Source organism: Onychomys torridus, chromosome 15 (genome assembly GCF_903995425.1).
Source record: "Onychomys torridus chromosome 15, mOncTor1.1, whole genome shotgun sequence".
NCBI classification, from domain to species: Eukaryota; Metazoa; Chordata; class Mammalia; order Rodentia; family Cricetidae; genus Onychomys; species Onychomys torridus.
The window spans coordinates 8,114,193-8,127,888 of record NC_050457.1 but is presented as its reverse complement, the minus strand read 5'-3'; the positions used below and the strand labels follow the sequence as shown (position 1 = coordinate 8,127,888).

Genomic DNA, 13,696 nt, shown 5'->3' with positions numbered 1-13,696 from the left:
AAGTCACTTTTAATCATCAGGGCAGATCAAACTTAACAACACCTTCACAAACTTCATTTATACCAGAGTGACCATCAATAAGTTGATGCATATTGAATGTCTATGGTGTGTTAGTACATGGCCCTCAGTCATCAGAAAACTAGTTGTAATTTAAAAAACAAACAAACAAAAAAACCCAAAAAACAAAAACTCTCCAGTAATACAATCCATATATTAAATTAACAAACATTTCCATTACGAGAATAGCCATTGTCTTTTATTCTGATTTTAGGCAGACTAAGAATTATTCCAAAAATCTTCACTTTTGATTGGGTAACAAACCTGAGGAAAATGTTCTACCTTTCGATATTTGATTTGGTACTTTTACAATTCAAGTAAGGCAACATTATTTGCCTATTATCAACAGCTAGCATACCCTCCTTGGTTCAAATATGCTGCAACCATCAGGTCCTACATGCTACAAAATATGTGAATATCACCAAAAATGGGTGATTCTGATCTAGGCTAAGTGTCGCACTCCCCTTTGGCTTCTAGGTATTAAGAGAAAAAAGAAGCTATGAGGACTTTGGTTTTCTATAGTTCAAGGAAGTTCAGTTGAAAAGGTAACTGTGACAAAATGGTACTGACTAATACTGATGAAGGAGTTAGTGCTGACAAAAGGCGGCTCGGTCCTTTCTGCTCTGCCTATTCCTGATTCTCTGGTGGCTCTGTTGGTCTCCATGCTGTAAAGCCACCAGGGCTGGGAAGCAAGAGAGCAGAGAAGACTCAGTTTTACTTCCTTATGCATATAATTTAAGCAATCCAACATGCACACTTTTGTTCAGCAATTATTTTCTTAATAAATGAGATGCAAAGCAGATTTTTATGTTTATAAAACATATGCAAATGAAATAAAAGCACTATTTTAGAAAAATGGCTTTTCAAATGTGATGTATAAGAACAGTTGTAGTCAGCCGGGTGGTAGTGGTGCATGCTTTTAATCCTAGAGCTTGGGAGGCAGAGACAGGTGGATCTCTATCAGTTCAAGGCCAGTCTGGTCTACAGAGTGAGTTTTGGGACAGCCAAGGCTATACAGAGAAACCCTGTCTCAAAAAACCAACCAACCAACCAGCCAGCCAAAAAACAAACAAAGAAAAACCATTGTGTTATAGTTATGAGAAATATGAATACACTGGAACTGTAGTTTCTTATTAGGACACACACAAATATAGTTTGCAGGTCTTAGTAAAGTTTTTAAAGATATACACACAAAAATGAAATATAAAAAAACTCTTACAAAATTCAGTTCATTTCTTTGTCCTGGGAAAGCTCAACTTTAAATATTTATGGGAGAGGCTAACATTTTGTTAATAATTTAGATAATCTATTGAAAACGTCTATACTTGTTTTAACATACAGCAGCAGAGGCTTCCTGAATCATTAGCCGCATGAACTATTTCAATTATGTTTCATGGTAAATCTATGAAATATTTGTAATGCAAATAAAGGACAATATTTCTTTATATCTCTTCATAAAGAGGATTTTTCAATGGAAATTACTAATTACAAAGTTAAGCAGCGGTTCAATGTTACATCAAGAAAATTAAAAATGGTAACATAAAAGATCTACCACCTCCCAATTAACAAGCTTCAAGTTAAAAACAAAACATAACCCCACACCACAACCCTATCCACATGGTCAGTGCTCCCCTATGGCCTAGACCACTCAGGCTTATCAGTGAGGTTACTGGTTGACTGTGGTTACTGGCCTGAGGTACAATGTGTGTCTAGTTTTACCAACTATTGAGTTTCAAACTGATGTCTTTTGTAGAAGAACATTTGCACTCTGGCTTCTAAAATTATAGTACTGGAACTCTACAGCACAGCCACTTCTGAAATGTACCCCTCACACTTTCATATTGAAGAATAAAATGATGATGAATTGAAGAATCCATCTTGGTGTTTGAGGGTAGAGTTAGGTAAAACACTCTCTCTTCACATTTCAGTACACACCAGTGTGGTCTCACTGAACTTTTGTGATAACCAATGGGTCAGGATCTCCTCTGCGCAGTAGCCACTAGCCCACACATGGCCACAGAGCACTTGAAATGTGGCTACTGCTATTGATGAAATGAATCATAAATTTTACTGAGTTTTGTTTCACTTAATGTGAAGAGCCCCACGTGGCTAATGGTTGATATAGCAAGGTGACAGAGCTAGACAGTGATTTTAAACAAACTTAGAAATGTATGAGAACTGTATTTATATTATTCCTCTTTTCCTTTCCACCCTCAACTCATCTTATATCACTCCCCCTTATAAAATGTATGGCATCTTATTGAAGGAAAAGAATATGCATACATGTATGAATAAATACATAAATACAGCCTACTGAGCTCATCTAGTGTTGCCTGTATGTATATGTTTTTTAGAGCTGACCATTTCATATTGGATAACACACTTGAGGGGTCATTTTTGGGGAAGACTGGTTCTCCCTCTCTCAAAAGTCATTAATTGCCTATAGTTTTTCATCTATGGCTGGAGCCTTGTGAGATTTCCCCCATCCATATTGACATATCAGTCACTCACACTCTTCAGGTCTTATTTTAAGCGACTATAGTAATGAGATTTCATGGGTTCAGCTTCCCTGTCACACATAGAGGACACAAGCTCGTTGTAGATATCTCAGTCTTCTGACTCTACCCATCTTCCTCTTCTGTGATGTTTCTTGAGCTTTAGGTGTAGGGGTTGTGTTGTAGATGTTATTTATTGGGGCTTGGTACCCTATGGCCAGTTAGTTGTTCCCTGCATGATGACTAATTGTGAATTTCTATAATGGTCTCTGTCATAAACTACTTCACTGGGATATGAAAATAATGTTTTTATTCTTTAAATAAGTAATACTATTCTCTGGCAATAACTTGATATTGTGTGTTTATTTCCTGTCTGCTTATTCCACTAAATGCATTCTGAGGATCTATTACTCTTCAGACTTTAGGATAAATGCTGGTGCTGATGCTGCATAGCCAGTCCCAGCCCCCCAGGAGTTTCAAATCTAGTGTGTTACCATTAGGGAGGTAATCATGTCAATAACTCTGAGGTGGAAGAAAGAGCATAAGAAGCCTAGGATACAGGGACTGTATTCAGTACAAGGCTGACTTCCTCAGGACTCATGATTCAGGACTTTACTTGAAGTAAAGACAAGTCAAAGTCAGAGACCTAGAACCAAAACACAAAGAGAAAGCAAATGGAGTGTGGAGAGGCTGTGTGTGGGGTGAATACAAGTTGTGTGTCTACCGCACAGAATGGGAAGTGTAGGGCAAGGTCAACTGGGTGACAAGCAAAGGCAGATGGGAAATGGCTGGGTCACATGACTCTGAGCCACTTTAAGAAGCAGGAGTCCTCAAGCTGCTCTGGTTATATTTGCACTCCAGGCATTCCATGGCATGTAGCACGTAGCAAGAATTTGACAAATCTTTGTTTGGTGAATGATTGAAGGAACGGTAGTCCAGAAACTACCAAACAAGACAGTGAACGTGTTTTTCTGCTAAGTGCTGTGTGTAATATAAGCCTGTGGTAGATGCAAAGTTTATAAATCTATATTTTATAATTATGAATTATACTGCTTTAGCTATATTAGAGAGTCAAGTGAACAGGTAGTTTTATATTTTATACACAATCTTAAATTTTGTAATACTGATCTGTAAAGAGGTCCAATTCTACCTTTTGTTGTACTTATTTCCAACAAAAATTGTACTCACCAATCTCTACCCAGTTCTGCAAGAGCAGTTAGACTGTGCACAACCTTGCAGCAGTACGGTGAGGCAACAAAGGTTAAAAGCTATTTTAAGGCCTTGGAGGTCCTAATTTAGGCCCTGGCTGTTACCGCACTTACTCCGTGAAGAAACATTTTAATGCAACAATGGCTGCTAGGTGTCTTTAAATCCAAGCAGGACTCAGGTGACAGAAAGAAAATTTTATGCAAATTCTCCTCCCTCTGTCTGTCAACTGTCTGTCTGTCTGTCTGTCTGTCTGTCTGTCTCTCTCTCTCTCTCTCACTCACTCACACAGAGGTGGGAGACTCATTGATCAGTCTTGCTTCTAAAAATAAAAGCCAGTATCTTCTACTGAGACAGCTGTGATGCTACAGTTCCTTCTATAATAGGTGCTATATTCATCTCTGTATTTCCCAGGAAGCAGCGAAAGACCTTGGGTTTTGGTCCTGTTTATACAGAATGGCTGGAATTCTGGCTCAGACTGGATGACCATTCCACAGAACAAGAGAGTGGCGAGAGGCTCCTTGTTGGCCAGGTTCTAAGTTCCCTCACACTTGGGCTATAAAGCATAAACATATACACATAAGTTTAGCAGATGTGAAATAGACATAGCAGTTACTATTAGTCCAGGACCCCGTTATTCCAAGGATCACTTGCAGTATTCCTGAGAACACACATGCTATCGTGTAGTGCTGGTGAACTGTGAGTGTACACTTGGCTTTTAGCAGTTGAGGTGGCATTTATGGGGCACTGCTCCTTTCCCTTCCAATTGGTCCCAAGCTGGTTCTGTATATAGATTTTACATCTTTAATAAGAATGCCTGCCTGCATCTGTTCAGAATGCAGGCATCCCCTTCCCAGGCACTAGTCCTATAGGATCTGCATTCTTCAGGCCATCCTCAGGTATTTAACAAACACTTCTTGAGGAATACAGCCCAAGAGAAACTCCAGAGTTTCTTCCATTAGGGGACCAGTAATGACAGGCAGTTCTTCACACTACCTGAGTTTCAGAGCCTTGTAAGCTAGCACTTGGGCAAATATTTAATTTTGTCTTACAGAGCCAAAATAAAATGGACTTTCTTCAAAGGAAGTATTTTAATTACAATAGCTGTTTTTGTTTCCTTTTTAAACAATGGATTACAATTTTTAACACATTTACTAAATCTGGCATATTTATATAGTGTATCTAAACAGATATTCAAGCTGCATTATGATACAATGGGGGAAAAACTATTTCAGTCTATCTGTTAAGCCTTTGTGTGTCTCTGTACCATTGTAACAGTAGTGCTAATTATCAAGCAAAGACATAGTAATTACACAGAGCTTTTTGCTAAAAGGAGAAATCTCTTTTCAACACCCACGCATTGTACACTTTTCTGTGACCCTGTAACACTGCTCTGGCATGGCCCAGGAATCTGCACTTTAGTCTCTATGTTAGATACCACACTGTTCTCTCTCTCCTCAACCTTTCCTTTTTGTGAGTAAACTGTTTGTAGAGGGCTAAGGGAGAGAGGCAATGGTCCAAATGGGAAACATAAAACTAATGACCCTTCATGGAACATATTATGCTCCTCATTAAACTCACCCAGTTGAATGTATTCCATCAAATTAAAATAAATAGGATTAAAATTTTTACCCAGGAGTAGTAAACTATCTTCACTTTAAACTTTATGTTAGACCTATTCTAAAAGTGAATTCTTCCAACTGCAGATTTAGTTTCTACTATAATTGCTGCACTACTACAAAGGTTTAAAACCTGGTATATCTAATTATTTGAGGGAACATGTTATATACACTTTCCACCTGAATCTCTTATCTCGAGTGTTCTGATTTAAATTCTGCACATTGTTAAAGGTGGTACATATGACAGTGCTAAAAAACTTTATCAGTTAGAGACCCTGCCAACTGTTATTTCTAAAGTGCAGGAAGGCCAAATGATGAAGCATGAATGTTACTGAGATAACCCATCAGGACACACTTATAATGTGTTAGATTTACATGTTATATATACCCCCAATACTGGGCCACTCTTGATTTTGATTTTTCCAGAGAGTTAAAAGCCTAGAGCAATTCAGAGCTTTAATATGTATATATTACACACAAGATAATGAAATTAGAGCTTTACTGTGGTCTTGAATGATTCCTTCTAAAAATTATACTGTCACAAATGATTTTCAAATTATTTGTGCAGTACTGGAATGGAGACCCAGAGTCTCCCATACTCATGAGAAGCTCTACCACTGAGTTGCAATCCTCAAACCCCCTTCATTTTTTACATGAGAAACCTTCAGCTGGAGAGTCAACCTGCCACATAGCATGATATTACAAATCTCAGACTCCACCCAGTGTTCATGTCACAGCCTTTAAAGAATTCCAATTCTCTGAGGTCCATCCATACAACACTATGAAATATTATATGGAGTGCCAAATTGCAAGTCACCTTCAAGTCATATAGCACACTCCTCAACAAAACTCAGCATATGGATTTTCTAGATTATAAACTCATTAAAGCACAATTTAAAAGTCAACATATTTTTCTAATCCATCCAGTAAAGTTCTATTGCTTCACATCACATGAAGGGCTGTTTAGTCCAAGGATATCAAGTCCAATGTCAGATTTTAATTCAGTTTGCTATCATGGAATATATCTTATTACAGCTGTAGTATAAGACAGGGTTTTGAGTATAAAGTTCACATATACAAAAGCCCTTGGAGCCTTACAACTAACTAGCTCTTTTATGCTTAGTCTTCATTTTCAAGTTTAAATATAGGTGTGAAAAGAAATATTCTAAAGGCAGGCAAATTTTATTACTAATCTTAAAATTGAGGATCCAGGCAAGTGCATGGCTCAAATCACTAGGCAATGAAAAGCATAAATGACATAGAGTATCTTCACCACATATCAAACACGGTTCACTGATTTTTTTCCCAAAAAAATTGTGTTTGGTCTTATTAGACAAATTTACAAAGTGAAAATTTAAAAGCAACAAATTCAATGCTTTTGAAAACTGCAAATAAAAGCAAAGAAATCAAAATTAGTCTTAAATAATTAATTATTAGAGATGGGTGTAACAAAAAGAAGGGGATGTGGGAGGCTTATTCATTGGATGAGAACTGAGGCTGGACTTCCATGTTTTCTTTTGTTTTGAGACAGAGTTTCTCTCTATAGCCTGGCTGTCCTGGAATTCTCTGTAGACCAGGCTAGCCTCAAACTCACAGAGAACTTCTTGTCTCTCTCTCCCAAGGGCTGGGATGAAGGGCATGTGCCACCACCATGTGGCCAGTGCTGGACTTTTTGGCCAGCAGTCTATCAAACACTGAGAACGGCTTGTACTCTGGCAAAGCAACTATGGAGGCCATGCTTCTGAAGCATTTATTTCCATTCAGTTCTGAGAAAGCAGATACAAACCAGGAAACCAGGAACAGACAAGAGATGCAAAACCATCAGGCAGATAGGAACAATTCTACCTTTTTAGTTGAGGAGTCAGTCATTGCTCAGAAGGTAACAACATTTAAACAGGGTATGTGTTGAAAATATTTTAGAAGTTTCACCAAAATCATACGGCACCTTACAGATTTTAGCATTTTCCATGGACTTACTATTTCTGTTGTATGCAAACAGTGTTTTAGATCGGACCTGGACGCAATACTGAGCCAATACTTATAAATACCTCTTCAGTTGACTTCCGACTTCAGTACATCGACAGTTCCCACTGCTGCCATGATGTTATTTTGAGAAAAAACAACAACAACATTGAGGGGGCAGGAGGTATTTTCAAGACAGAGTTTCTCTGTGTAAAGTCCTGGTAGTTCTGGAACTTGCTTTGTAGATCAGTCTGGCCCCCAACTCAGAGATCCACCTGCCTCTGTCTCTCCAGAGCTTAGATTAAAGGTGTGTGCCACCACACCTGGTGAAAAATAACACTTTTATAATAGTTGTTTTGACTTTCCCAGTGAGATTGCCTTAGAAAGAGTGAGTTAGAAAGAAGTGATACATGTGAAAGACTAGAATGAATTCACTTGGAAAAAAAATTGATTCTGTAGGGAAACTATGCTATACTTAAAATAAATTTTAAATAGATAAGAGTTTTCCATTTGGATGACGTATCACCTGACCACAGCCCCCAACTCTGATGTCCTAATACACTCATGAGAGCAGCAGCCACTGCGTTGACCCTGGAACTGGATTTCTAGATCCTTACATGGCTCATTGATTTGCCACTTTAACTTTCATTTTGGGAGGAGTAACCAGGGTGGTACAGTGGAATCTGGGGTAAAAATCCTGAAAAGATGTACAGGAGCAGGAACATGGGAAAAGAAGGCACTGGGCAAGGCCCGCACCACGAGGCTCTACCGCAGCCCAGGCTCACAGCTGGCGTGCTCACCTCCACGATGTCAGAGTTCGTCCGGCTCTCGTGAGGCTCATTGTACTCCGTGTACTTGAGCAGTACCTTGTCCATGTCGGTGCTGGCGTACTGGAACAGCTTGTTGGTACTGTTGAAGATGATCAGTGCAATCTCACAGTCACACAGCACGCTCAGCTCGTAAGCCTTCTTCATCAACCCAAATTTCCTCTTCGTAAATGTCACCTGGAAAAAGAAAGTATCTTTAAAGATAAAAGCCTTATGCGTGTGTTTTGTATGTTTTCACACTACTTTTTTTTTTTCCCCTTTGCAAAACAAGGGTGTAGAGTTGCTAGAACCTTGGGCACAAACACATTTCAAAGACAAAGCAAATAATCTGAAAGTGATTTCTGCCTAGAATTTGAAAATGTGTGATTTCTAGCTAGTGGTAGAATGGGAAACTTGAAGGTAAAGGATTTAATTCGGGAGACTTAAATGAAGGTGGTGGAAGAAACAATTGTGTTTCTTTGAATATTGCAAGATTATAACTTCAGTGTGGTTAACAATTTTCCCAACTGTAAATCTAGAGGTTGATTTGTTTTGTAATCATTTGAAGACTGGGTGTGACACTATAAACCTGATAGTTTAGATTTGTGTTAAAACAGCACACACATAAAATTGTTCAGTCTTGTGCCACTTAATTGGAAACACTTGGGGGCTTGTGGGTGTAACTCTCGGGCAGTGGGCTCTACTCTCCAGAATCTAAGCTGTGCACGCACTGGGAAGTTCTGCTAGGATTTGAGTATCCCTCTTCTGTTTCCTTTTTTCTTCTCTCAAGTCAGTAACTTTAACTGTGACCTTTTCTTCTTCTAGTCTAATCTATGACCAAGTCCCAGAATTCCTTCCCTACAATTATTTGTCAAGTTCACACTTGTCTATTTCCCATCCGGCCCCATCATTCATATCCTTATCACGTCACCATGGACAGCCTAGCGGCTTGCTGGCCTGGTGACCTCCCTGCCTGGAATCCCTGCCTCCTTGGTTCATCTCATTCGGCAAAACTTCACCCCACACTCCTTTCCCTCACAAACTATCTCCAACAGCTCTTGTTTCCAGTTGCCAGGCTTTTTGCTCGCCAGTCCCACCAGATGTCAGTGCAAACATTTCACTCTTGCTGTATCAGTGTTCTTCAAACTTCATCTTGTCCTGCCGGCCGACCCACCCGAAGGCATGACCATCACTAATTACAAACCCATACACGGTCCAGTGTTTCCAAGCAAGTAAGTTGCATATCATTTCCAGAAAAGACTTCCAAGGGATGGCCTATGGCTTGATTGGGTAGTAGGCAGGCTGGGGTAACAAAGGCTGAGGACCCTTTAAATGACAACCTGCTTCCCAGTCCCATGGCTGACAGAGCCATATGCTCCTTTGCTTTTTTTTGTTTTTAATTTTTATTTGAGAAGCACATATAATTTTTTGGAACTAGGGTTTTGAGGGTCATACTTTGGGGGTCTCTGACAGTTTATTTAGCTTTTTCCCCCTTTAAATGCAATGGGTCTTGCACACGTCAGCTTACTTTTGATTGCCATTTATTTGTAATTCCTAAATCTACATTCCCATTACTTTCCCCCCTTTGGCTCCAGATAAGTAATGAATGTTCCCCCCATTCAAAGCATGCCTGGACTATCAAAATCTCTAAAGTCCAGCTTTCAGGATTCACTCTAGCATCTCTCTCATCCATATTGCCCATCTCATCATAAGCACAGGCTCTCTACAACTGAGATCTAAGAAAACACATGTCTTGGTGACATGAGGATCCTCTAAACTGAAGCTGGTTGAGAATGTTGCTCTGCCTGATGAGAGGACCATGCTAAACTATCTGTGTGGGCTGATTATCCTTTGGAATATCAAGCACTTTTACCACAGCCCACACAAAGCAGCCAATCTCTATGCAGATGTTATTTGTTATTTGCATTTAACTTGGGCAGTTTTGCTCCACAGTAACTCTCAATGCCTTACCATTTATCTCTTTGTTTACTGTTTTTCTAAAGTGGTTCTGATAGAATAACCTAGTATTCTATTTTCATATCTGATTATCATATTGCTTTAGGAAATTTTACTCTGGTTCATTTGAATGAGTTATGGCTGACACTAAAGATGGGCAGGAGACTTTCCTATTGGAATTGATAAGTATAATCAATAATTATAGTGAGCTATTAAAATATATTTTACAGTTGTTTGAGATGCAATTTGAGACATAAATCTAACTGCATATTTCTGTTTTCTTCAGTGAAATAGGCTAAAATGTATTAAATATAGAAGCATTGGTGCCAAGTAGTTTCACATATATGGAACTACTTTTAATCAGACTTCATGACTATGTAGTGCAGGTAGAAGGTCTCAACACAGAATGGTTTCTGCTGTACTCAATTCTCAGAATTTGGCACATTATAACAGTCATCACCAAAGTATATTTAGGACAGAAATTCACCAAAACCACTATTTGTGTTTACTCTTAGATACTTCTCAACTTTTGTGTAACCAAATAAGTTGCTGGGTAATGCACACTTATTTAATAATACCTGTCAAAAAAGTCAGTGCATATAGCTTCTTTTCGTTAAAACTGCAATCTGCAATGATGACTGTATTAAAGCAGTTAAGAAAACGTCTTCAAAATCTACTCTTAGTTGCTCTAAATTTATTTCTGTATTATGTTCATATTCTTCTTGCATACTCAAAATGTATTTTATAATGCTTTTTTCCCATTGTTCATAGTTAGATAAAATTGTTTTTTTTTTTTTTAGAATTAAGCTTTCCAAAGAGATCTGGGATATTACTCTTCATTTAAAATATGCCACTCAATGACAAAGATTGCAATTCAGAGCTTTTATACTTAAATATAATAATGTATTGTAATGATTACATTTTTCATAACCTGACAATAGTTTGTAATGGGGACAAGTCCAGATTTCTATTTCAATAGCATATTTTGACCTAAGGTGATACAGAAAGTGGATTTACAGCAGTTAAGTAAAGATGCTCTTTCCAAGTGTTTACATCAATTGGGATACATCAAGAGAAGAATAAAGCCAATATTATTTAAGTGGGCACTGTAATTCAACATCTAGTTTTCAGAATTACAGAGATTTAATAAATACATTTGCATGACAAGAAGAAATACACTGTAAGCATTGAAAATTTTATTTTCCCATTGAATCTTTCCATAGCCCCACATGTAATGATCAGGATGTATGAAGATATTTCAATATCAGATTTTATAGTAACCCTAAGTTTTAAGTCCTAGCATATGCACAGATATCACATATTTTATGCCAATCTTATTAAAGAGAGATGAGAAATTGAAATTGGAATCTGAAATTGAAAAGTCATATTTGTTGAAGGCAGCTCTATATTGTCCAATCATGAAGAAATTATGAAAATCTTTCAGAGACAGTTTTTACTAAAGACTTTTCTACATGTCCAATGTCATGAGGTGCAATAACTATTGAGCATTATTTAGCTCTCTCCATGTTACACATTTGTGCTGGATGTTGGAATTTGTATTACATACAACAGTACTTCTTTAGTTCCTGTCATTTCCATGACTGGAGGAGAGAATCACCAAATGCTTCAGTGTTTAAAGGACTTTTTTTCTCTCAAGAACAAAATACATTATTTGACCAAAAATTTCTATTTCTTAGCACGTCTACTGAGTTGCAGAGGTATTATTATCTAGTCGTTTTAATTTAGCTTTTGTTTTCAGACCAAATTTCTCTAGACTGAAAAAGAAAACTGACAGATACTAAACCCGTTGAAAGTTTACTCTCCTGGAATTATTTCTTACACTGCAGTTGGTCAAAAGTGTTTGTGGTGCCGTGACCTCTCCCGTTCCTTCTGGCCACTGGTAGCCTCCCACCACACTGGAAAGCTTAGTTGGAATCACAACATCTAAGCTGTTTTCACTGCCATATTCAGTTAAAAATCTTTCCTTCCTCATTTTAGTTTTCCAGTATTAACTGATTTATTAACTGCCTGATGAGACATGGTCTCTTCATGTTGGCACTGGCCTCTCTTATTTCAGCCTCCCAGTTGTTGGGTTTACAGGTATGTACTATTATGTACTGGTTCCCCCAATAACTTGTACAAGCCTTTGTTTTCAAAAGTATTCTAATACCACAGAGTTGATGGCTTTTGAGTTTGTCTTTCTCACTGGCTTTTAGTTCCCAAGATCCCAGAGCAGCCTTCATACAACTAACTTGTCTGTACAGAATGGCTAGTTGGTGAATTGTAGATTACAGAACAGAGATACTCTATTTTAAATTCCATTGGCTGCCTCAGTATAATTTTCTGTTAAAAGCAGATACTTTCTTTACTTGCCTTTTGGCAATTTAATTTACTGTCACGAATCTCGAGAGAAAGCAATTATGCTATTCTGAAATTTATACTATGATAAGCAGAGAATGTCCATAACAGAATGCATATGTATAGATTCCCTAGACTTCAAGAAAAGTTCAGTGCAAAATGTTTTTGAGTCTGTCCCTAGATGATGTATCACAAAGGGTAAAAAAGTGTGAAGACAGATGTTGATTTTTATGGTCATAGACATAGAGGGGGGAAAAAGCAGGACTGAAGGATGGGGGGAGATGCCTCAGTCTATAAACTCATCACTGTGCAAACCTAAGGACCTAAGTGTTGGTCCCCAGCACCCACAGAAAGGCAGATGTGGTGCTTATTTGTGACTAGGGGCTAGGAGCCTGGGGGTGGAGCTTACTGGCCAGACAGCCTAACCAATCAGTGAATTGCAGGTTGAGTGAGAGACCTGGTCTTAAGAAAGTGAGGTAGAGGGGGGCTGAGGAAGACATCGAGAACAGACTTAGAGCCTCCCCATGCATGACCACATGCACCCACATGCACACACACACATGTACACACAAACATGCATTTCTTTCTACCTCATACACAGAGGAGGCTCAAGGGCTTCGGGTGACTACGTTTGTCAAGCAAGCATTCTTTGCACTATCTGATGAGTTCTGACTTTTAATAAATATGTATTTGTGCTTTTGAGAATGGCTGATCAACTGAAGAATTATATTGAAAAGATAAATGAATTAACCAACCCTAAGTGTGAAGGAGTCTCTGAAAAAGCGCTGTGGAATCCAGTCATTCTAGTCCCAGGAAACATGTTTAACAAGTGTTTAGTGAAAGTGGAAGGTATGCTCATTAGATCTGCATGTACCATCAATGCAGAGAGCGGAGCTAACACTCTGGTACCGGAGTCAAAAGCTTCTACAGACTTCAACAAGCTGAGTCATAAATGAGCTGAATCAAATGAATCAAACAGGTGATTGTGAAATTTTCATTCATAGCTTTTTTTTTTTTTTAAATCTCTTTTTGAAAAACATGGTAGATGGTTTTGGGAAAAGGATCTAAGTTTATAACATCTCCCAGTGGGAATAAATTATCTTTACTGATCTGTTAGAGTGATCTTTAGTGACTATCATGTGCTATAAGCTGGACTCTAAGAAGATGTTGACTAAGTCAGGCCACTGATAGAATGTTGAAGAGGTTGATGCAGGGTCTGCAACTAATTCTGGAGGAA

At 38.3% G+C, this 13,696-nt stretch overlaps 1 protein-coding gene across 6 annotated transcripts in view; it reads right to left on the bottom strand.

Annotated features, from left to right (window-relative positions):
* Mef2c (myocyte enhancer factor 2C) overlaps window positions 1–13,696 on the bottom strand; it is a 164,606-nt gene that overhangs the window by 68,947 nt on the left and 81,963 nt on the right. For all 6 annotated transcript variants that reach the window (XM_036206943.1, XM_036206945.1, XM_036206942.1 and 3 more), the window contains one exon: window positions 8,140–8,343. In XM_036206943.1, coding sequence (XP_036062836.1) covers window positions 8,140–8,343 — 204 coding nt within the window. The remainder of the gene's footprint in view (window positions 1–8,139; window positions 8,344–13,696) is intronic.